We start from the raw sequence: 24,155 nt of genomic DNA on the forward strand, positions 1-24,155 counted from the left end.
AATTATATTTTAAGCGTGTAGTAAAATGAATCTAGAGGATGTGGATTGATAAAAAGGAGACTTTACTCGACAATGAAAATGGCGGGTAGAGCCAGAAGGTACAACAAATATGTAATATAAAAAATCATTAATAGGGTTTGAAAAGTAGGGACAATTTTTGTTGCGCCGAAAATTTTACTGCTAGATTATAGGTATGTATTTGACAAAAAATTAAAGCGCTTTAATTTCGATTAAGGTTTACATATAAATTTAAACAATAAAATAAAATAAAATTTTCAAAAATTCTTGTTTTTAATTTAATTAAACACTTTATTACTGTTATGTGGGAATCTTATCACAAAATAGTTCTCAAAAATAACATTTTACAATGTATTTTGATGTTTTTAATTTTGCTTCATATAATGGCGGCCATAGGACATACAAAAGTTCTGCCTTAAACATGGCGAATTATAATGCAACCATTTTATTATAAATGAATCCCTTAAATAAGTATTTGTTGCAAAATAAAACGGTATAGGATAATGATCAGATTTTCATGGATTCATGCACGCAACGCATTTCATGCGTGCCCGACGAGTGAGCGGCAACCTAAGGACTTGGAAAAACAACAATAAAACAATACAAACATTACTATAGTAAAACTTTTACACCAACGTGGCAACAATGCTTTGAAGAAGCCAGACAACCCGAGAGATTTTGGCTTTTAAAAACCCAGGGAATTCTGGGGATTATTTGCCGTACTTTCGAGGAGTTTTTTCTTACATGCTCTTTATAACTACCACTGCGTTTGTTAACTTTTTTCCATCTTTGTCCAGAATTCATAATAGCTGTGATTGATTATACTCGTACGTAGATATTACTTTTGCAACAACAACAATAACAAAATAAATAACTAGGTATACCATTTAATTTAAAATGAGGTTATATTGTACATTACCAGTTTTATAATGCAGATATTACAGCGAATTTATTTTGTTAATCACAATTTTATCATATAAGGCTATATAACTGTGTTGTATACAGCACCGTAGTTTAACGCAATAAAACGTTCTATCATACAACGTAATACAACTTTAATAAGACAAGTTTAAGTAACTATTATATGATCTTGTGACTACTAGTTATATGAATATTATAGAACTCTTACATGGTGGGTATAAGAGTCTAATAAAATAATATGTTTGTTATCATATAGCATTGTCTTATTAAGTGTTATATCATACTAAAAGAAATTATCGTTTAATGCGTTATAGGATACGTTGTAAAAACTACTAGAAAATAGTTTAATATGACAACTTTTATTAAAAAACAGAATGGTCGAAACCAAACGCTTAATAAAATCAAACAGTCCTTAAGACAACGCTATTCGACTGTTATAAAATAATTCAATCCTTTTAGAATTTCTTTTTGCTACTTGGGAATTATTTTCTATCGATAAAGTAAAAAAATACCGATGGTGCAATTTAAAAATCAAAAGTTGCAGTCATTTCCGGTGAAACAGGAAGTGACCAAAAACAATTAAATACGTCAATCAATCTTAATTTATGTCACATACTAACATACAAAATCTCGTTTTTTATCTGACAAAATAAAAAAGTTATAGGGGTGAGCTACTTTTGAGACTCACTTGGTATATTATACCATAACTTGAATTACGATGAGATTAATGTGAATTTTAGAAAGAGGTTCAGAAAATAATTGCTTGTGCAGTTCACGATCTTTTCCAGTAAAGTTTTATTGATATACTTTTTCCTTTGTCTTTCCATTATACCTACCTTTTCAGAGTTACCGATAATTTTCGTATATAGTGGGTGATCTGGCAAATGTTCCTATCTACTGACACAATAACTTTACAGGAGGCAATAAAAACGATATTTTCAAAAACGGAACGACTTAGAAGGCTGGACTATTGAAAATACATTATAATGTGTGTTTTCTATTAAATACTATTTATTTGGAAGCAATTAAACTGTAAACTTGTTAATTAAATCAGATAGGATTTTTTGCTTTTGATAAAATGGCACATAGGATTATTTGTATTTTAGGATTATTCAGGATAGGACGTTTTGCTTGTGGTAAAAGTAAGATAGGATAATTTGCTTTCATAGTTTTATAGTATAATATACTATATCGTCGGTGAAATGTGATAAACTCCATTATTCCTAATTTTACAGGAGAGCAAAAAACGGTACAAAAAAATATGTACACATGTAGGAAGAATTTTCATGCGTTAATATGATAAAGAGGTAAGAATTTTATTTGCTGGGGAACAATAAAACTCAATATTTCGTGTTACGTCATTTTTTTCAGGCACAATAGGGAGATAGCAGATATTCGTCTTGCAGAAATAAGAAATAAAAATATACTTCTGGAGATAGCAACCTTTATTGTTTGAAATGTTGAAAATGGAATTAAATATATTACCCGAACAGATTTAGAAATAATCAATTAAATTTAAAAAATATGATATTCATAACCATATATGTTATTTATAATATCGTCGATCTAGAAACAAAACATACAAGTCCAAAAACGAATAAATTTTTAATGCATTGTTAAAGAACTGAAATAGCAGCATTTTGGACTTAAATAATATGAAAATAATTTAAAAATTAAACTTATAATTCTTAGAAGATATGGTAGAATCCTTCCATGCTTATCCAATTTTTATACAAGCTTGGAAAAAAGTGCGTGATTTTATTAAATTTTGATTACCTACTTTTCTATTTATTTTTTTAATTTTTATAAAAATTATGTATCATTTGCGTGGAAAAACATTGAAAAAAAAAACTGATTAGGTATTATAGAAATTCTTGTACAGGTAAGTAATTTTATCAAACTATTTATAGCACGCCGATGAATTGCTCGTATATACAGAATTTCGTTTTTCCCCTTACCCTTTACAGATACCCAGTATTTACAGAACAGATCGACGCAGGGTCGGACTGGCCCTATTATATATATAACTATTAGGGGGGCCCCAGTCTCCGCGGGCCCTTTTATAGTTCATTTGTTAACAATATTTGCTTTTTTGCATTGCATTATGGCATTTGCATTGGATTGGTTTATCTTGCATTAGGGTAGTTCCCTGATTTCTATACAGGGTGAGCCTTAAATAAGTGCAAATATTTTCAGGGCTGGAAAAATCTCGAAACATAATATTTTCTTTTTAACGATTTTTCAAATAAATCCAAAACAACCGAATTATTTCATTTTATTTTGAGAAGGAAATGAAGGATTTTCTTTCTTGTAAATTTAATCTACTACCTATGTTGCCATATTACAAACAAAGTATGTTTTTAAACTAAAAATTAAAAACATTTCCAAATTTTTTTTTTTAAATTCCAAATTTTCAAACAAAAAAATTTTGCGCAAAAACCTTATAATCGTGTTTCTTGGGTCGAAATATACTACCCCTAAAAATATTTGCACTTATTTAAGACTCACCCTGTATGTAATAGGGAAAAATTAGCCACAACGTAAGGCAAAAAAATAAGCAAAAATATCCACACGGGTCCCTCCTTCCATTGCCACCCGGGCCCCTTTGGTCTAGTGCGACCCTGGATCGACGTACTGTACTAAAGAAACATACGAGTAAGAATCCGTGTGTTTGTTTTAGCGTGATCGTAACGGAAATTACGGAGATAGCAGCATTTCGGTGGCTATTTCAGATCACTGGGAGTTAGCAGGTATTATTGAGTTAAAATACGAAATTTCCTTTAATGGGAAAAAATGTATTTGCTTTCCCTACTTACAGAACATTTTTTTCTCTTTCTAATGGTATAAAAAAAACTTATTCACAAAAAAAAGAAGTTAGCAGGTTATCACGTTTCACTGACGATATAGTAAATATATAGTAAATTACCTTAATTTTAGCTCAAAATATAACTAAAAAATCCAACAAGCACAAGAAGCGTGTCACGACTCGCTGGTTTTTAACGCAAAGTTATGAAGACAGGAGAAATTGCTTCTTAATATCACCTGATTATAGATAGGAGCTTTTGCTTTTTAATCAAAATAAGTAGATAGGAGTTTGTGTGACCAGTATAATAGCTGGTTTCAGATAGGAGGTTTTCTTTTCTTTAAATTGTGCCGTAATTTTCTTATTTTCAGATATTACCTTTTGTCAATACGTGCATAATGACTCATAGAACGTTATGCTAAAATAATCTCAATTTTGAAAAAAATGGCAGATATGGGCATTTGCCAGATCACCCGCGAATGGTTTCATCGTTACTCTATGTAAAAAAGGTTTCACGATTTTTTACAGAGCTAATAGATAAAATGAAATGTAAAGCCATATTCTAAGATGATTTGATAAAATCGTGTTAAATAAAAAAAAAACAATTACCTCAAGGTATGTTAACGCCATGTCTTCAATAGTGTCTTTTTGATTGTTATTGCAAAATTGTATACCATACAAGTCGCCTTCTAATTGTTCGTAAAGCGGTTGTAACCCTCCTATGACTCCCTCTATCCCACCAAATAGAATTACCTTTCCGGCAACTGATCTGTTTGTTTGTTTACCCTGAAGAGAGAGTATAGGTATTTCGGATTTGCTCTGGTCGGAGAGATGACCCATGATCATTTCAAAACCTGTCAGTGCCCGCTCTTTCTTTTCGCCTAAAAATACACACATATTATGAGATTTTAATCAAAATGTTTTCCTTCTCTCCAAAAAAGTCATATAGGTACGAGGGTGGTCTGAAAAGTTTCTGACCTAACAAAGATACAAGACATTTTTTCTGAATATTTGTTTTTATTTTTCAACATGGTCCCCTTGTAACTCTACACACTTTCCCCAGCGGTGCTCCCATCTCTGTATCCCGTCCAAATAGTACTCGGCGTTTTTCTCTGCAAAATAGTGGTTCGCGAAGGTGATTGCCTCTTCATTTGATGAAAATATCTGTCCTTCGAGCGCAATTTTTAAATGAGGGAACAAAAAGAAATCGCTAGGGGCTAGATCTGGTGAGTAAGGCGGATGGTCAAAGAGTTCAAACCGTAATTCGTGGATTTTTGCCATGGCAACCGCTGAGGCGTTATCTTGATGAAACAGGATTTTCTTTTTCTGTAAATGTGGCCGTTTTCCGCAAGTTCTGCTTTTAGCTTGTCAAGTAATGATGCGTAGTATGCTCCTGTGGTGGTTTTTCCTTTTTGAAGATAATCCATTAAAATAACTCCATGACTATTTCAAAAAACAGTCGCCATCACTTTCCCAGCCGAAATAACAGTTTTTGCTTTTTTTTTGGAGCTGGTACTCCCTTTGCCGTCCACTGTTTGGACTGTATTTATGTTTCTGGTGTGTAGTGGTGTATCCAAGTTTCATCTACAGTAATAAATCGACGCCAAAACTCGGATTTATTGTGCCTAAACTGCGCCAACATAACGTTGGAAATGTTCATTTGAACACGCTTTTGGTCTAACGTGAGCAAACGCGGCACCCAACGCGCGGACAGCTTTCTCATGCTTAAATCTTGATTTAATATGTGACAAACGCGTTCTTTTGATATGTTCATAATCTCTGCTATCTCTCTCACTTCAATTCGGCGGTCGTCTAGCACCATTTGGTGAACTTTGGCGATATTATCGTCGGTAGTTACAGTTTTTGGACGTCCCGAATGATGAACATTCTCCCAAGCTCTTACGGCCACGTTTAAATTCAGCTGCCCAAAATTTCACTGTGGTAAATGATGGTGCAGAGACCCCATACACAGAATCCAACTCATGTTTAATTTGTGTAGGCGTATTGCCTTTCAAAACCAGATATTTAGTGACAGCTCGATACTCGATTTTGTCCATTTTCGCAAAAACACTCACATCAACTCACTCAAACGGCTGTTACATAACAACTGCGCATCCAAAATGACTGAAATTTTTGTGAATAACTGTCAACAGATGAACAATGAAAATTCACTAGCTTTTATTTACGGGTGCTGCCATCTTCACGTTGAGGTCGGAAACTTTTCAAACCATCCTCGTATTTAGCCACTGTAAGAAAATCTACAAAACAAAATAGTTATTTTTTCGTAAACACTGCTGCGTTAATCCAACGGAGATTGTCAGCAGTGGGTTACTAATAAACAAATTTGCCTACGGACAAAAAAATGCTTAACGTTTCGGAAAGTACACACATGGTCAAAATTATTGCATATAACGATATTTTTTATTTTATTTTGGACCTAATATGATTATTTTTATATTTTTGGACATATTGGCTTACTACATAACTAACTAATATAAAAATAAAAATCTAAGTGTAACTAGACTGTTATTATAATTTTGTTTCATAATTAGTGAAAATCAACAAAAACAAATTTTATTTTAAACAGAAAATATTGAAAACTATTTTAATTATTTCTCACAACTAATAGTCTGTATTGCCTCCTCGAGCCTCAATGCAAGCTGTGAGATGACGTGGCATGCTCTCAATTAAGTTGTCCAGAAGATGTTGAGGAATGGTTTCCCATGTCTCGCGCACAGCAATTTTCAATTTATTTGCGGTACGGGGGAATCATTCCTTTTGGCAATATGGCGTTTTAGCATGTCATAAGCATCCTGGATCACATTCATATCTAGAGACATCGGTGGCCACCACAGTTTTCTTATACCCTCTTCCTCGCAAAATTCGCGAACCACTAAAGTGCGATGGGGAGGAGAATTATCGACCATGTAAACAAATTCATCCCCCACTGCCCCTCGAAATGGACGCACAATAGGCTCTAAAACGTCTCTAAGATATGAGGTACCTGTCATTGTACCATCAATAAAAACAAGAGGAGTTCGAGTTCCGCATTATACCTGCCCATACCATAATGCTTCCCCCTTGAAACGGGACACGGGGTTGAGCTGCATGCAAGCGTGCTCGTCTTTCAGATGCTCTCCAGACCAAAGTTCGTCGCGAGTCTGACACTAGACCTATTCTTGTTTCATCACTAAACATGACGAAATTTCAATTAGGTCCATATGCTCTCATCTCCTCAGCCCATTGTAGTCGCGTAATTTTGTGCTGTAAATTAAGCTTCGGAACACGTAGAGGCCTCCTTAAATGTAATCCTCTGTCATTGAATCTTCTTGCTATGGTTTTTCTTGAAACATTTACTCCTTCATGGCGAGCTAACTTTGTTTTAATAGCAGTACTAGGAAGCGTCGTGGAATTAGGGATATTTGACGGTTTTGCACTGCAGTAGTAACTCTCTTTCTACCTCTTCCAGGTTGGTCTGTAACCTCGTTTGTCTCCCTGATTTTTTTAATATTCGCGAAACATCGCTTTGGTTTGCCGGTAGCCCTGTCGAGACTGTTACTATTCTGACTCTATTAAACTGTGAAATAATGTTTCTAGGCATTTTAAGGCCAAAACCATGGTCAAATTTCTTCTGAAACCCAAAAGACCACAAATCGAAATGTGCAAGAATTTGTAATAATATTGGGTCTGAACGATAAACATTTTTTACCATATCCATTTTAACAAAAAAATGTTTATTACAGATTATCAAAGCTATGTATAAAAAAAGATTCTTTAAATTCCTTTCCATATATTTTTAAACGATATATGCAATAATTTTGGCCATGTGGGTATATCTCTTTCCATCGTTGGAAGCAAAAAAAAGCGATAGCCTCTAAAAGAAAAATAAAAGCGGCTTTTTAATAAAAAGCCGCTTTTCTCTTCTTCTAAATTTAATAAAAATAAATGTATTGCTTATGCATCTATAGATGTTAGTAATTTATGACAATCGCTTCTTTGATTTTAAAAAACATAACATAAATAAACATAACATACGTAAAAATTAAAAACAAATTAAAAATAATCATACAGAAAGTTTAAAGTTTTTCGTTTTACCTAATTAAGTAATTGTTATGATGTAGTAATTGTTAATTTTGAAGTTTAATTTGATATAATGTCATTTTAACAGAACGTCAACGGTTTTTGTAGACGTATCTGTTTAAAAAAAATGAAATGTTTTGAATAGTTGCATTTAGATATTTTAAATAGTTTTTTTCTTTGTTCTTTGTATTTTTTTTGCTTCCGACGACGGAAAGAGATATAGTTTCCGAAGGATTAATCATTAAGCATTTTTTGTTCATTAGGCGAATTTTTTTATTAGTAAGCCACTGCTGTCAATTATCTCCATTGGATTAGCGCAGGAGTGTTTACAAAAAATAACTATTTTATTTTGTAGATTTTCTTACAGCGGCGAAATACCAATAGGACATTTTTGGAGAAATGAATCGGTCATATAGGTTATGTTAGGTTATGTTCTCCTTTGTAATAAATATTCACAGTGATATTCTGTAACATTAATGCTGACATGGTGTCTCAGAGACCCGGTTATTATTTAACGCCTTGGAAATAATAAGTTACAGATTGCCATGCTACAGCCGTTCGGTATACGAGGAAGGTACGCTTCATCCGCCATTATTACGCCAGAATTGTGAATCACAAGTACTCATTAAGGTTGAGTCGACCTAGATATCCAAATTATTTTTACTTTATTAAAAATAGTCGGCTGATAAACTGCTGACTGCAGTATTCAAACCCACAACCTTTGGATTGGTTTACAAGAGTTAGTTTACGTTACCGGGCACATTTCGGTAAATAAATGGATTAATAAACAAAATGATATTATTACCTGAAGTTAAAGACTCCCTCTCGTCTTGAATTTCTTGGAGCCGCGCGAATGTCATCGACTTGATATCCTGAGGTGTCAAAAATACCTCAAACTCTCTTTCTAATGTCTGTTTAATTTCTACAGCTGTCATGGAATCCATACCAACTTCAGCTAATGTAGCTTGTAACGAAATAGTTTTTAGATCTTTAATTCCTGTGAAGCGAAAATATCAATTGAATTTTCCGTGAATTTTGAACAAATTTACCTAAAATATTGGCAACTGCACTGACGATATTGTCAGCTATTGGACCCGATCTTTTTTCGGCTACTACTGTACTGGCAACGACAGCAGATTCGTTCTGTCTCAGGAACAGGTCCATGACTTCCAAACAACTGACGATTCTTTGCTGTAATGTGCCCCCTATTTCCATCTCGATAGATTCTTCTTGCATATCAGCTACTAGTCCCACCTGGTTACCATAAATATTTATAATTTAATAATTACAGCCAAAGCAAAAATTGATCATAAAGAAAATATATTCATACTTCTGTTGTTTAGAAAGTTAAAAGGAAGATTACTTTATTAACAGTGATTGATCTATTTAGAGTCCGGTGAAAAATCCAGATAAACGATTTTTTCATTTTTATTTTTTTTATCAAAAAGTAATCATTTTTTAGTAGTAGTTTTAAAGGAAAAAGAATGTGTTTCTTGTTCGAAAATGTTTAACTATTATTTTAACTTTTAGCAGTGAGTGAAACATGTCTGTTTAAATAAACGCTAATAGCATATACAGGGTGTTTCAAAACAAAGGCGAAAAACTTCAGGGGGTGATTCCTTGTTCAAAATAAAGGATCGCTTCATAAACGTTGGGTCAAAAGTCAACCATTAGGGAGATATCGCGGTACAAAGATGGCGAAAAAATAATGTTCTTATTTTTTATCTTGAAAACGAAAAGAGATAGACTAATGAAATTTTATGGAAGCATTACTGTTATGAAAACACACTTTCTGGTAATTTTTTCACTTTTTTAAAATGAGTGGAAGGGGTTGAAATAAACTACCCCTTTCATTCTTGTTAACGAAATTTAAAGAAAAATCTTATCAAACACATGCAAAAAAATTAATTTGGATAGTTTAGTTTGTTTAGAAACTTTTTTATCTCTTGCATTTTTTTATAAAACTCACCGATTTGAAATTAAAAAAATAAAATGTAAAGCATTACATGTCAGGACTAAAAAATATTTTTAGATTAAAAATCTAGTGATAATAATGATAACAATAATAATCTTGATAATAACGTATTGCAGTAGGGTAATGTCAAATAAAACAATATTAGAAGCATGCAAAAAAATTAATTTGATAGTTTAGTTTGTTTAGAAACTTTTTTATCTCTTGCATTTTTTTTATAACTCACCGATTTGAAATTAAAAAATAAAATGTAAAGCATTACATGTCAGGACTAAAAATATTTTTAGATTAAGAATCTAGTGATAATAATGATAATAATTATAATCTAGATAATAACGTATTGCAGTAGGGTAATGTCAAATAAAACAATATTAGAAACATCCTAAAAAGTGACAGCGGCCGACTAGACTTTTTCCTAAAAAAATTACAGCTGCCCACTAGATTCTTTATCTAAAAATGTTTTTTGTCCTGACATGTAATGCTTTACATTTTATTTTTTAATTTCAAATCGGTGAGTTTTATCAAAAAAACACAAGAGATAAAAAAGTTTCTAAATAAACTGAACTATCAAAATTATTTTTTTTTGCATGTGTTTGATAAGATTTTTCTTTAAATTTCATTAACAAGAATGATAGGGGTAGTTTATTTCAACCCCTTCCACTCATTTTAAAAAATTACTAGAAAGTGTGTTTTCATAACAGTAATGCTTCCGTAAAATTTCATTAGTCTATCTCTTTTCGTTTTCAAGATAAAAATAAAAACATTATTTTTCCGCCATCTTTGTACCGCAATATCTTCCTAATGGTTGACTTTTAACCCAACGTTTATAAAGCAAACTACCCTTTATTTTGAACAACGAATCACCCTCTGAAGTTTTTCGCATTTGTTTTGAAACACCCTGTATATAGTTGTAATATGGTTCTCTATTAGTTTATAAGGCCTACTTCTCCAATAGCTCCCCATTGAATAGCCAATCCCGGTAAACCTTCAGTCTTTCTTTTCTCGCAGATCCTTTCCATAATCGAATTAGCCATTCCGTAATTAGTTTGTCCAGCATTTCCTCTTCCACACGAAACTGAAGAGAACATCACGAAGTCCCTAAAATATGTGATGATTTCATCTGCCATATTCGTATCTGTTTTATGTCTTCTTAAAATTTGAATTATATTCATACGCGTAATAAATAGGATTTTAAAAGTAGTGGGTATACTGATTTTTAATTTAAAAATGATGTATCATTTTTAAATTAAAAATTAACAGTTAACAATGCAAAACCAGGTACATGCAAACGTATTGTCGTTTAGAAAGTTAATAGGATTGAAAATTGTTTTGATTGACTAACAAAGGATTGAAAATTGATGGAGAATATCTTAACAACCTCAAATTGCCCTGAAGAACTACAAGCACAAATTAACGAACTAAATACAGCCAGCAATAAAGTAGGTCTCAAAATGAATTTAGCAAAAACTAAAGTAATATACAACGAACTAGTATGCAGGAAATATATTCTAATATATAACACGACACTGGAAATAGTAAATAAATAAATAAATAAATAAATAAATAAATGCCTTTATTGTCAAAAAATTTTTCAATTTGTAGACAAAGGTAAACTAACAAATGTAAAACTTGGAAAATAAGTTCGTTATAATAATGCTTTTATTTATTCACTATTCTAATAAACAATGTGCATTCTTTCGGAACCTCTCTATTTATTTGTTTGGTAATGCTAAAACACTCTATTTGAAAGTCGATTAGAGAAAACAGTATGATTCATTGGCAAGCAATGTAAATATTTGTGATCAGGTAAAATTGTGATGTAAGAGGAGGCTAGCTCGGCGTGCGGCAGGTCAGTCAGTTGTTGATAGGCCGGCAGGCTGTGTAGTGTTGTGTTTTGTCACAGAGCTGACATTTGGAAGTAGCGAGTCTTTTGACTATGGAAGTAGAAAACCTCTTGTGACGTCGTTCCTTCGAGGATGGTCTTGAGAGTTTGAGGTCTTTCTTGCTTCTCGATTGACACCGCTGGGGCGTTGTGTGAGGACCCCAATTAGCCCCATCGATTGGGATGCGAATCTGTTTAGCGGCAGATTTGCGTCCGGGGGAAGCCCCTATACTATTTCAGGTGACACTAGCTAGTTGTTGAAGATTATTAACCAATAGATCCGAATAATATTTGAAATAGATGGAAGATATGGAATGGGATATATTGAATAGAATGTCAGTGATGTCAGTGGCTAGGGGGCGGAGTACCCCCGGGTGAGTCTTACTATTTAACTATCAATTTTATCCAGATCAGTAAATGTTTGTTTTGTTATTTTCATGTACAATGAGAGAGTGCTTGCCAATGACCAACTAAATGGATATTTGAGGTGAATTTGCATTGTGAGACCGGTTGAGTAAGCCCCAAAAATAACGATTTTACATTCAGGTGTGGGGTCAAAACAATCGGTTCACTAAAAATATCCTTGGCATAACAATATTATTTACTTATATTGAACATTATTGTTGTTTGTTGACTTTCATAAATTTTTTGAAATAATTTAGCATTACTAGAGCGTTCGTCAAATTAGTAGAAAGTACATTAAATAGCCTGGTTCCATCACTGATTAGCAGGTTTTACATATATGCATTTTCAAATTTTGTTATCAAAATTATTTTTAGCACGTATATTCTACAAGTGCTTTTCCGGTCTCGCATCTAGGAGATCATTAATATATGATTTTAGGTTATTCTTAATTTCAAAAATTTGTCATTTTAACATTTCTTTGTTTGTGTAATCTATTACTCTATTGCATCACATTTCTTAAAGGAAGGGAAGTTTGTTCGTAATTTCAGTGTTCGAATATTTTGTTTCTCTACGCCTGAATAACTCCGTGGCGATAATATTTGTTCAAGGCAAGGGCCGAAAACTAAACAATACAAAAACATAGACGTTTTTTGTCAACTTAAAGTAAACATACCAGGGTTCGCAAAAATCGATAAATAAATTCTTAAAGAAAAAGGTGGACACAGACTAGGCCTATAAATACGCAGGTAGAATTTTCAGTTGGATTGTCACTAAGAACAATCTACATTTTTTACAATTAAATCTTATTTATTCGGATTGAATTTTATAAATACTCCTATCTGTTTCAAAGAAAGTACGTACCTGGTAGCATATGAGAGTCTTTAATATTTTGTCAATATACAGGAAGAAATATATCGGTCTAAAGTCTTTGTATGGTCTTGCTGTCCAAGAACTGGAATTATTAGACTAGTTTTCATTTCTTTGAAACTTATCCGGTAGATAAAGGAGTGTCTATTAAATTCGATAGAGGATAGTCTACGTCAAACAAATTTCAAAAATTACGCAGGAAACTTTTTCAGATGTCGATTTATTTTTCAAGATAAACACTAAGTAGCTCTTTCAATTTGAGTAATTTAAACCTTTCTAATTTTAGCGTTGTGGTATAATTCCTATGACAAAATCAGCTCGTTTGAATTGATATACTCTTGGAAATATCTATATTGTTTTCAGCATAAGAAGTGTTAACATTTTCTTGGATACTCGAACGTCAATTTTGAAAAGGGATTGTAAGAATATGACTTCATTACTACCTACCAATTTTTTATTGTTTGCTTCTTTTTCGTACAATTAGCAGTAGATATCCATCGATGTTATTTTTCATAGAACGCTTTTCTATCATTCTGATTTTATAGTATTCTGTTTATTTTTATAATCTTTCCAGTCTCTCTCATCGTTAGTCAACTGAACTTTTTTATATGCCTCTTCTTTGACTATCGTCTCCTAATTTAAATCTGTATTAAATAAAATAAAAAGCTGTTTAAACTTAAGTATTAATTTTGAATTAATCTTAAATTTTTATTTAAAGTAAAATCTGATCAAACTGTTTTCTGTTGTATGAATAACACTTATCACCGAAGGCATAGGATTAAGACATATGAAAATTAATTAATGTTTGGTTTTGATAATGATCGTTGAGTATTCTTGGTTGCGGAGGATTAAGGGCCTGATCCTCTTCGACTGGATTCTGATTGATGGTCTTTTTTGAATCTGAACTTATGAATAAAATTGATTAACAAAAAATGTTCTCTATTAATATTTACTCTTGTTAAGATAAATTAAAAGAATGATAGGCATTTTTAACTGATATTTCATGGCAACAAAAATATTTTTTTAATAAGATATAACTCTTAAATAGATAAACAGATAGTTTTAAAATCATAAAAAAATTAATGGAAAAAAATAAAACCGTAAATCAGACAAAAACAATTCATACTTCTCTCGGAACATTCAGTTGTTTATGTAACTATAGGCTGACTGAAAAATATCATTCGACAATATCGACAAAAAAAATATGCATTCACATAGGTTGGCTATCAGATTGGTTGTTTTTATTTTATTTGTAGCTGTTTTAAATAATCCATCTCACGATATTGGGCACCACTCACTGAAGTTCTTCGACCAGAATGTTCTTCTTCTGCTTTGATTACGTTCTTCCTAGATTTTTCCACCGCCACAGAATATTCTGCAGTAACTGAGACTTGGGATCTCTTAGGAATTTCTTAAGGATTTTAAAAATCTCTTCTTCTTTGTGCATACGACGTAGCACCATGATATTTGTAACTCTATCAGCCCAAGGAATTCGTAACATTCGTAACACTATCTTTTGGAAGTCACCAATCTTGGTTGTTCTAATGGTTCATATTTCAGTGGCATATAATAAGGTTGACATCATAAAGCATCGGAGCATTTTTGTTTTTAATTGGTTAATGTTTCTACTTCTTAATTGGGTTAAGTTAATGTTTCTACGGCAAAGAAATTTCTTGAGTTTTAGAAAAGCTTCGGGCTTCTCGATCCTCGATATTATTTCTTATAACTGTTCGACAGTTTTATTTATTATTGTGCTCAAGTGCTTGTAGTATTGGACTTTTTCTATTGTCACATTTTCTATGGATATATAAAAATATAATTTGGTGTTTTGTCGTAAACAGGAATTTTGTTTCATAAAATTCGTATTCAGATCATATCGTTTGAAGTTTGCAGGAGACATTGGATTCTTCGAAATAGATTCTGCAGATCTTTGTTGCTGTCTGTCATGACTATTGCATCGTCAGCATATATAAGATTGTTGATTTGGCGACTATTCACTTTGATATTCTATATGCCGCATCTCTCTGCTGTTGTGAGGTTTTTGTGGTTTCATAATCTATGTCGTTTTGGTGGTAACTATGTTTTTTGGTAGCTGCTGTGGGTAGTGCGAGTATCAGTAATTGATGTCTGACAGGGTCTATATATATCTTTTATTAGTGTCGTTTGTTCTCCAACATTCATCAAAATATTCTGCAATTGTTGATTTGTGTGGTGTTATCAAGAAATAATTCATTATTTCCTCTCGAACATTTGATGGTGGTTTCACATTCCTATTTGGCGATGTGCGGCGCTGACAATGGTGTTTTTATTGTTGATTTTGCTGTGTAGCGATCGAGAACAGTGGTGTCCCATATTTTCTTCGTCTCTTAATACAGTCACTGGGATTTAGCTCACCACCTGTATTGTTGCACCAACTGAGTGACGGTCATTCGATTGACAAACAGAATGCCTGTAACCAGCAACTGATATTTCACTATTTACAAAAGTATGTGCGTTTCTGTAAGAAATACAATAAGAGATTTTCTTGATTAAAATTGGTATCTTAACATTTACGGGTATTAAAACATTTTATTACCATACCAGCAGCATTTAAATACAAACATGAACCCTTTGTAATATAAAAAGATTGCTGCTATTCAATTCTCTGTTGTGTTTGTCATCTTTTATATATTTACAGTTCAATACGTACGTTTCATGTCAATATCTCTAATCTTCAACATCTCTTTTGTATATTCACAATTTGAACATGTTCGTCTAGGCTGTACAAACCTATGTAATATAATAATTTCCGCTGCAGTTTGGACAAATTTGTCTGGAGCTACGGTAGTTGTTTGCTATATGGCTGTATCTGCACCATATAAAGAAATAATACGTTTACATACTAGTAAACGGAGAAAGTGTCGCACTCAAGTGAAAATCTTTTAAGTTTTGTCTGACAATCGAAAGGCTTGAATGCACAGTGTCGATCCTAGATTTCATCTCAAAGGTAACAGATCCCTAATCAACAGGTAGTTTAGAGCACTCCAATTGAGCATTAACTTGTTTTGTACTCTTAGGGTTTTTTCTTCTCAAAGGCATTTTAATATCATAATTGTATCAGAGATTGTGGTTTTTTACTGCTAGGTAAAGCTTTGCAGCGATTCTTCTGTATCGCAGTTTATTTGAACAATATGGTGTGCAGCCGATTTACTTTTGTGTTAGTCGGCGGTTCGTTGTTTTCTACTATGCAGTTTTTAGTCAACTTACTAATTTTTTGTCATTAACTACTGTTTTATACGCTGTGTCCTTTATTTTGTGTGTGTGTTTAATTAGTTTTCTAACTTTGGATGCATTCGCATGACATCTATTCTAGGACTTGTGTGTGAGAAAACAAGTGTGTAGGGCACTTTTATTTGAGGGTTTAATTTTGTGACGTTTGTGTAGATGTCAATTGTTTGTTTTATTTCATTTTACGGACTAGAGTTGTCAGAGACAAGATTTGGGTTGCTAGAGATAGATGTCAGATGTTGCTAGAGACACTGTCAGATTAGAGTTGCGTGGGCGCAACTAAGTTCAGGTTGGCCGAATGTAAAACTTGGAAAATAAGTTCGTTATAATAATGCTTTTATTTATTCACTATTCTAATAAACAATGTGCATTCTTTCGGAACCTCTCTATTTATTTGTTTGGTAATGCTAAAACACTCTATTTGAAAGTCGATTAGAGAAAACAGTATGATTCATTGGCAAGCAATGTAAATATTTGTGATCAGGTAAAATTGTGATGTAAGAGGAGGCTTAGCTCGGCAGGCTAGTCAGTTGTTGATAGGCCGGCTGGCTGTGTAGTGTTGTGTTTTGTCACAGAGCTGACATTTGGAAGTAGCGTGAGTCTTTTGACTATGGGAGTTAAAAACCTCTTGACGTCGTTCCTTCGAGGATGGTCTTGAGAGTTTGAGGAGTCTCTCTTGCTTCTCGATTGACACCGCTGGGGCGTTGTTGTGGACCCCAATTAGCCCCATCGATTGGGATGCGAATCTGTTTAGCGGCAGATTTGCGTCCGGGGAAACCCTATACTATTTCAGGTGACACTAGCTAGTTGTTGAAGATAATTAACCAATAGATCCGAGTAATATTTGTATTAGATGGAAGATATGGAATGGGATATATTGAATAGAATATCAGTGATGTCAGTGGCTAGGGGCGGAGTACCCCCCGGGTGAGTCTTACTTATTTAACTATCAATTTTATCCAGATCAGTAAATGTTTGTTTTGTTATTTTCATGTACAATGAGAGAGTGCTTGCCAATGACCAACTAAATGGATATTTGAGGTGAATTTGCATTGTGAGACCCGGTTGAGTAAGCCCCAAAAATAACGATTTTACACAAACAAAGTAAAAAAACAAGGTACACAAACAAACAAACAAAAGATAATACAAAACATTATACAAATAATATTGTCAGTCTTATTGTTAAAATAAACATTTATAAATGTTTATAATGTCAAAGAACAAAAAATAAAAATAATATTCAAAAATATTTAGCTAGTTTATAGTAAAATATCAATGACCTCTAAATAAATCTATTTCGATGTCATTAGTAAATATAGCAATAGCAAACATTAGACCAGTGTTTACAAGATCAAATTCGATTTTCAAAATATAATTCATTTACGGCGTAGAAAGCCTTGTCTAGTAAATAAGAGTTCAATGCTTTGCGATATGAAAAAAAAATGATGTTATGGATTTGATTTCAAATGGCACGTGATTGTGCATTTTTTTCGAGTTGTATAATATTGAACTTTTAACTATCTCTGAGAGTGGGGTCGGTAGATAAAGATCTTGCTCCGCGTTCCTGAGTGGATAAGTGTGAGATGGCCTTTCTTGAGAAGCTGATACATGTTTACGTATTAGGCAAATGGATTCAAATATAAATAAGGAAGGGAGAATCAATATTTTTAATTCTTTAAAAAAGCCCCGGCAATGAGTTAAGCTGTTTAGTTCCAGTGAATATCGAACAGTTCTCTTCTGGAGCTTGAAAATACGGTCAAATTGAGTCGCACAACACGTACCCCAGAATGGAAGGGCATACCTGAGGTGCGACTCAAAAAGTGCATAATAAACAGTTCTAGCCATCTAACACTGACAAGTTAAGCTCCTTAGAAACAGACCTTAATGCAAAACAGGCAGAGCTCAATTTTTTCGACAAAGCTTCGATATTTATGTCCCATTTCAGAGAATTGTCCACAACAAGCCCTAAGAATTTTACAGATTTTTCGACGTCAATGGTGGTGTTGTTAAGTACAAAAGGCTGCAATGAGTTTTTATACGACAAAGCTTTAGTTTTAGAAATGTTGAGACTCAGGAGGTTCGAATCGCACCAAGATTTAATAGCGATTAAGTCATTTGATATAATCCTATGAAGTGCCGTGATGTCCTTGTTGCTCTAAGTGAAGCTAGTGTCGTCCGCAAAAAGACATATTTTGCCACTGATGTTTATGTTAGCAATGTCGTTAATAAAAAGAAGAAACAAAATAGGGCCTAGTACTGAGCCTTGTGGTACTCCACATTCTATTGGCTTGTTAGAAGACAACGTGGTATCCACCCTCACAAGTTGACTTCTGTTGTTCAGATACGACTTAAACCATTCGAGAGATGATCCCCTGAACCCATAGTGCTGCAGTTTATTAATTAAGATCTTATGATTTACACAATCGAACGCCTTAGAAAAATCACAGAAAATTGTTGCTGTAGAGTGATGGTTGTTTAGGCTGGAGTAAACTTAATTAAGGAGGGAAAACATAGCGTCATTTGTGGACTTGTTGCTTAGAAATCCAAATTGATATTCAGTGCTTAAAATCTTGTACTTAAACAGAAAAGATACCAGCCTTCTTTTAAAAAACCTTTCTATGATCTTAGATAGCGTTGGAAGGAGTGCAATTGGGCGATAGTTAGAAGCTTCATCTTTGTCTCCTCCTTTATGCAGAGGAATGATTATTGCCATCTTAAGACATTTTGGAAAAATACCATTTTGGAACGACATGTTTATTAAAGTTGTTAGGTGATTCAGAGTGCTTTCTGACAGATTCATTCGAAAACATTTTTAAAGTTAGCCCGTCGGTCCCAGAAGACGATTTATTTTTGATGGTATTAATTGTACTGCGAAGCTCTTCTAAAGCTACGGGCGAAAAAAAGAAACTGTGTAAGTTTACAATATCATTAGAGAGATAAGAAAGTGGATCATGAGGAGGACATATGGTATTAGTTAAGTTTTTCGCTACATTTACAAAGTAATCGTTAAGGTTCTCAGGTGAGGTAGAGATATTGCTAGACGAAGAAGCTTTGTTTCTCAACTCATTCACAATAGACCATGTTTCTTTAGCAACATTACCAGAATTGACTATTCTCCTATTATAATAAAGGTCCTTAGCGGTTCTTATACTCTTATGATAAATTTTTCTGTATAGTATAGTATCCCAATTGGTTGTTTTACATAAGTGGCTGAACTTTTGAGCATTCTTTTCTGAAAAAATACGGCATAATTTAGGAGGGGCAATTTTGATTTTGGACTTCATCGAAAATTCAGTTAAAACTGGTTCATGATCAGAGAGACCCGAGCTAAAGACGTTGCAGGCGATGGAGTTAGGATCAAAAGATGACACAACATAGTCTATAGTACTAGAACTGGTATTGGATATTCTGGTAGGTGAGCCTACATGCATGGCTATTCCAAAAGAATCAAAAATGGACTGAAGAAACTCCTGAGCAGCACATACACTAAGAAAGTCAATATTAAGATCACCACACAAAATTAATTTGCTTTTTAAGATTTGTAATGGGAGAAGATTGGGTTGAAGGAGGGTTATATTTGAAACAACTAATACACAGCTCAGGATCCCTACTACCAGAAATCAACAGAAAAATTAAGGTAGCATTTAGTAGATATTGAAAAAACTCAAACAGTGAACATATGAAACCGAGTATGAAACTGTAATGAAGTTCATAAAAATTTCTACACTCACTCCTGGGACACCCTGTATATTGTTTTAATTAATATTATACTAGAATAATAGGGACTTCCATTTTCTTTTAATAATGACAGTCAATGTATTTTATTGTTAATTGTTAAATCGTTCTCGTTATAAACTTCATTAGTGTTCCGATTGTTGAATTAAATAAGTTAAATATTTAATTGCCATATTGTAAGAGAGTTTTGATCGGTTTTGGTCGCTATAGTTTAATGCGAGAAATCGAACCGTTCGCGCAGATACTCTGCTAGTGCAGGCTGAGTGGAGGGGAGCGCCAGTCGAGTACCTTGGCTGCAGCAGTTCCAAAGAGACAGTTTGTGGTCGCACGCGAAACAGTGAGGTTCGAGTCCGGAGTGCCTGCCAAGTGACCTGCTGCCAGCCGCCGATCGTCGCCGCACTGTACAAGGTAAGCACCCACCGCCAAAATGATCGAGAGTAGGTCGTATTCTTTTTATTGTTAATGACGTTTACTTTACTGCCTAAACGCGTTACAGGGATAAGGGAGACAGCGAGACTTATACTCGCTCAGGTAGGCCAAACTGTGTACTCTACGGAGGCTGGGGGCTATTTGACCGAATCGCGCGAACGCCAAGAGATAGCAAAACTTATATGCGATCAGGTAGGCCCAACTGTGTACTCTACGGAGGCTGGGGGCTATGTGATCGGATCGCGTGGACGCGAGGAACGATATCTTTTGTTAAACTGACAGACTGAGGCAGATATCGGTCAAGGTAGTACAGTGAACACACGGGCGCGAATATTCAAGGTGCTAGACAGGATCTCGCCCAACTCCCGAGGCTGGTTTTGACGCTCGTATTTCTCTAGGTGTACCGTCCGGACGGCACCCTGCATCAACGCTGGACGGGATCTCGCCGAAATCCCGAGGTTGTCCTGACCGGGCGGTGTGTGTGTTGACTGTGCTTGTCCGAATGACGTACAACTCGCCGAGACGTCACTAACGTCAACGTCACTCCGGGACTCGCGTCTGTATCCCACGGGACGCTGTTAACTTCGCGATCGATCCAGGACTCGCGTTTATGTATCCCACGGGATGCTGTTAGCTTCGCGATCGATCCAGGACTCGCGTGAGTGTGTCACGGGACGTTTTTAACTCCGACGCCGATCCGGGGTCACAGCTAAATATTTATAGGAACGATGTCCGTTTTGACAGCGAAACACGGCGCTGTCAAAACGGACACCGTTCCGATAAATATTTAGCTGTGACCATCGGGACGCCAGTAACGACGTCGCCGCCGTTTAGAGAGTCGCGTTGCGGTAGAATGTGTTGCTCAGGTACCTACGTGTCTGTGTTCATTAGGACGCCGCTAAATCCGACGCCGATCTGGAACTCGCGTCGTCGTGTCTAATAGAACGTCACTTCGGGAACGCGTCTTGAGTTCGCGTGATAGAATCAGTCAGAGAGCTACGTATCGGGAATAATCGATCAAAACTCTAGAGATACACGGTTGTTATTGTAAATTTTGCTTTACGGGGTACTAAACATGTATTTTATTTGATTATTGTTACAATACGAGAACATAAACTTTCCTTGATTACTTTTGTACATAATTAATTTGTTAAATAAAAATCTATTGTTACGTTATAGTTAATTGTGTGTTTTATTTTCTTTTCATCTCATCACTCCCTGGTATCTCCACTATATAAAAGCTACCCGTACTGGCACTAGTGGTCTCTCAAACACTTTAAACTTTGGGGGTGGCGCCTGAGGAACCGAACCAAGGCAATTCGGCGTCCGTTAGCGTTCTCAGAAACGGGGGAGCCTTACAAAACATATGTGAAAGAAAAAAAAAATGGGACCATAATATTAGAAAATTAGCAGAGATAAATTTCCTCCTCTAGCAGTATTGGACAACAATGGGCCCAATATGTAAATATCTATACTATGGTGTCACATGAGCGAGACTAGAACAAAGTTGGAAATGTTTGAATAAGATTATGATGATGAAGTATCTATAACATTTCTTTTTGAGTTGAAACTTATGAATAAGTCATTAATTTGAATTAATGAAAAATTAAAAAATAAAATATCTAAATAAAAAAAACGTGTCACGAACGTAAAAATATTTGAGCTTTAAATATTTGTTTTCTCTATATTAACTTCTCGATATATTCAGTAATAAATCCACTACATACAGTCAATGATTTTATTCACCTTAGTTCTGGACAGTACTTCCTCGTTACTATGTCCAGATTTTCAGCTGCTTTGGCCTTTGGTCCAAAACTAACTTTAAACATATCTTCAGTTTGGTTCGTGAAAATGGCATCTTGGAGTATCACGGCTAAGTTAAATATACCATGTACAGGTCCAAGAAAACTGGCTTTCTTGACTAAACTCTCACAACCACTTTCTTTAGTTATATCGTCAGTGAAAACAGAAACGTTGCAACCGTATGATCTCCATATTCTAAAAGTAAAAATATTTATCTACAATATCTAATAGGTTCAGAAGATTCCTTAATAAAACATACGATATTCTATATGCTTGGTAGCCGGTTTTGATTCCTGTTCGCGAGGTTAAAACTAAGTTTCTACATCCTCTTAATACTAGCCAATCGGCTAATTCTAGTCCAAAACCTCCCAAACCTCCACATATTATATAAGTTCTTTTGCTATCACAGTAATATCTGAAATATAAAAGAACATAAGTTAAGTGTAAATTACGCAAACGATAAATTTATAATTAATTAGGTTAAAACGTATTATCTATATGGATTGCTGTCAGTTATTAAATTTGTAGTCACAGATTCTGGGGAAGAGGAGCAGTAGACTACTCCTAGCAAGCCGCGAACGTAGCACAAGGGAATTATCGTCACAGTCCTCACTGTGCAATAGCGATCTTGTGCCACAGTTGCAGCCAAAACTGTGCGGCAGCATAACCCTCCCAGCTGAACCTCTTTACGCAGCTAACACTCATTAAGAATGGAACGTTTGAGTCGGACAAAATCATCGTCCAGAGGTAAAATATTTTTTTACCTCTTTCTTCCCTCCCTCCCCCCTCGATCGGATCTCAAGGGGAGTATACTCGAGCGTATCATCGGAGAACTAAGAATCTTCAATGTTCCACGTTTGCAGCGTAGAACGTCCGCACTAGTTGCAAACACGTTACAGCAATCACAAGAATTGCGAAACACATATAACAATTGCTGAATACAAGTAACAATGCATTAAAAATCAGAGAAAAACTATTAGAATATGTAGCGAAATTTAGTTACCTCGGCAGTTTGATATCGGAAAAAACGGATATTGACTCTGAAATTCAGCACAGAATCAGCAACGCCTCAAAAGCATTCTGGAAATTAAAAGACTGGATTTTCTACAATCATGACTTGAGTAAATTAATTAGAAATCAAGCCAAAAGCAAGTTTCTTGGCTGCAAGGCAATCTTGGCTCTGGAGGTAGCAAGCAGTTTCTTGGCTGCAAATTGGGGCTTTAGGCTCCAGTTTGCTCCTTTTATTTTCCATCATTTATTTCCGTTTCTTCATCAATTTTTTTTCCATCTCCTGGGTTGCACACGGTGCCTCTTTACATCGTTTGCTTCCTGGTTTTTTTGTGTTTTGGGATCGGTTTCTTCGCTTCCTGATTCCTTACCGTACTGATGAAGTCTGAAGGCAGTTACGTCAGTGTGCACTAGTGTAGGTGTGGTTGTGTGAGTGTGCGTGTCTGCACTGGTGTAGACTGGTGTATACGGTTACGAGTTGTTGAGGGCTGAGCCGTTTAATCTTTTTCTTCTTTTTTATACATTTCCCTCACTATTTCTTTTTTGTTCATAATAACTGTTTATATATTAATAATTAATTTATTTTTCTTTCCTAAAATATGTTGATTAAAAAAAATATGTAAAAGGGGACAACGCTGTGCCAGTCAAGCTTAATTACGTGACCAAAAGTTTATTTTATATGAACTATAGCGGTGGAGAAAGCACAAGATTCCAATGGCGTCTAAATGCTGCAATCCTTTTGGTTTGCATACCCTCCATTGACCAGAATAGATAACTTTTGGTCGCACGCTTTTTATAGTTAAAGTTCGTTCAAGATTTATGATGTTTTTGTCTGGCAGTTCTTTTGCAGAGGCTCTATAATTATACTATCAGATTTTAAGTTTGACCAACCCTTTATTGTATTAATGTTTTATAATAATAAAAAACAGCCAAGCTAACCAAAGTTATTCGCCAAAAATTCTCAA

The 24,155-nt window shown here is 34.5% G+C and overlaps 1 protein-coding gene across 1 annotated transcript in view; it reads right to left on the reverse strand.

Annotated features, from left to right (window-relative positions):
• Window positions 1-24,155, reverse strand: part of LOC115876931 (fatty acid synthase-like) — a 96,603-nt gene that overhangs the window by 5,144 nt on the left and 67,304 nt on the right. The window contains exons 24-29 of the mRNA XM_030892979.1: window positions 22,442-22,597; window positions 22,126-22,377; window positions 10,739-10,892; window positions 8,872-9,076; window positions 8,628-8,819; window positions 4,352-4,623 (exon numbers count right to left, since the gene is read on the reverse strand). Coding sequence (XP_030748839.1) covers window positions 4,352-4,623; window positions 8,628-8,819; window positions 8,872-9,076; window positions 10,739-10,892; window positions 22,126-22,377; window positions 22,442-22,597 — 1,231 coding nt within the window. The remainder of the gene's footprint in view (window positions 1-4,351; window positions 4,624-8,627; window positions 8,820-8,871; window positions 9,077-10,738; window positions 10,893-22,125; window positions 22,378-22,441; window positions 22,598-24,155) is intronic.

This window comes from Sitophilus oryzae, unplaced genomic scaffold (genome assembly GCF_002938485.1).
Source record: "Sitophilus oryzae breed Bouriz unplaced genomic scaffold, Soryzae_2.0 scaffold_1440_pilon_pilon, whole genome shotgun sequence".
NCBI lineage: Eukaryota > Metazoa > Arthropoda > Insecta > Coleoptera > Curculionidae > Sitophilus > Sitophilus oryzae.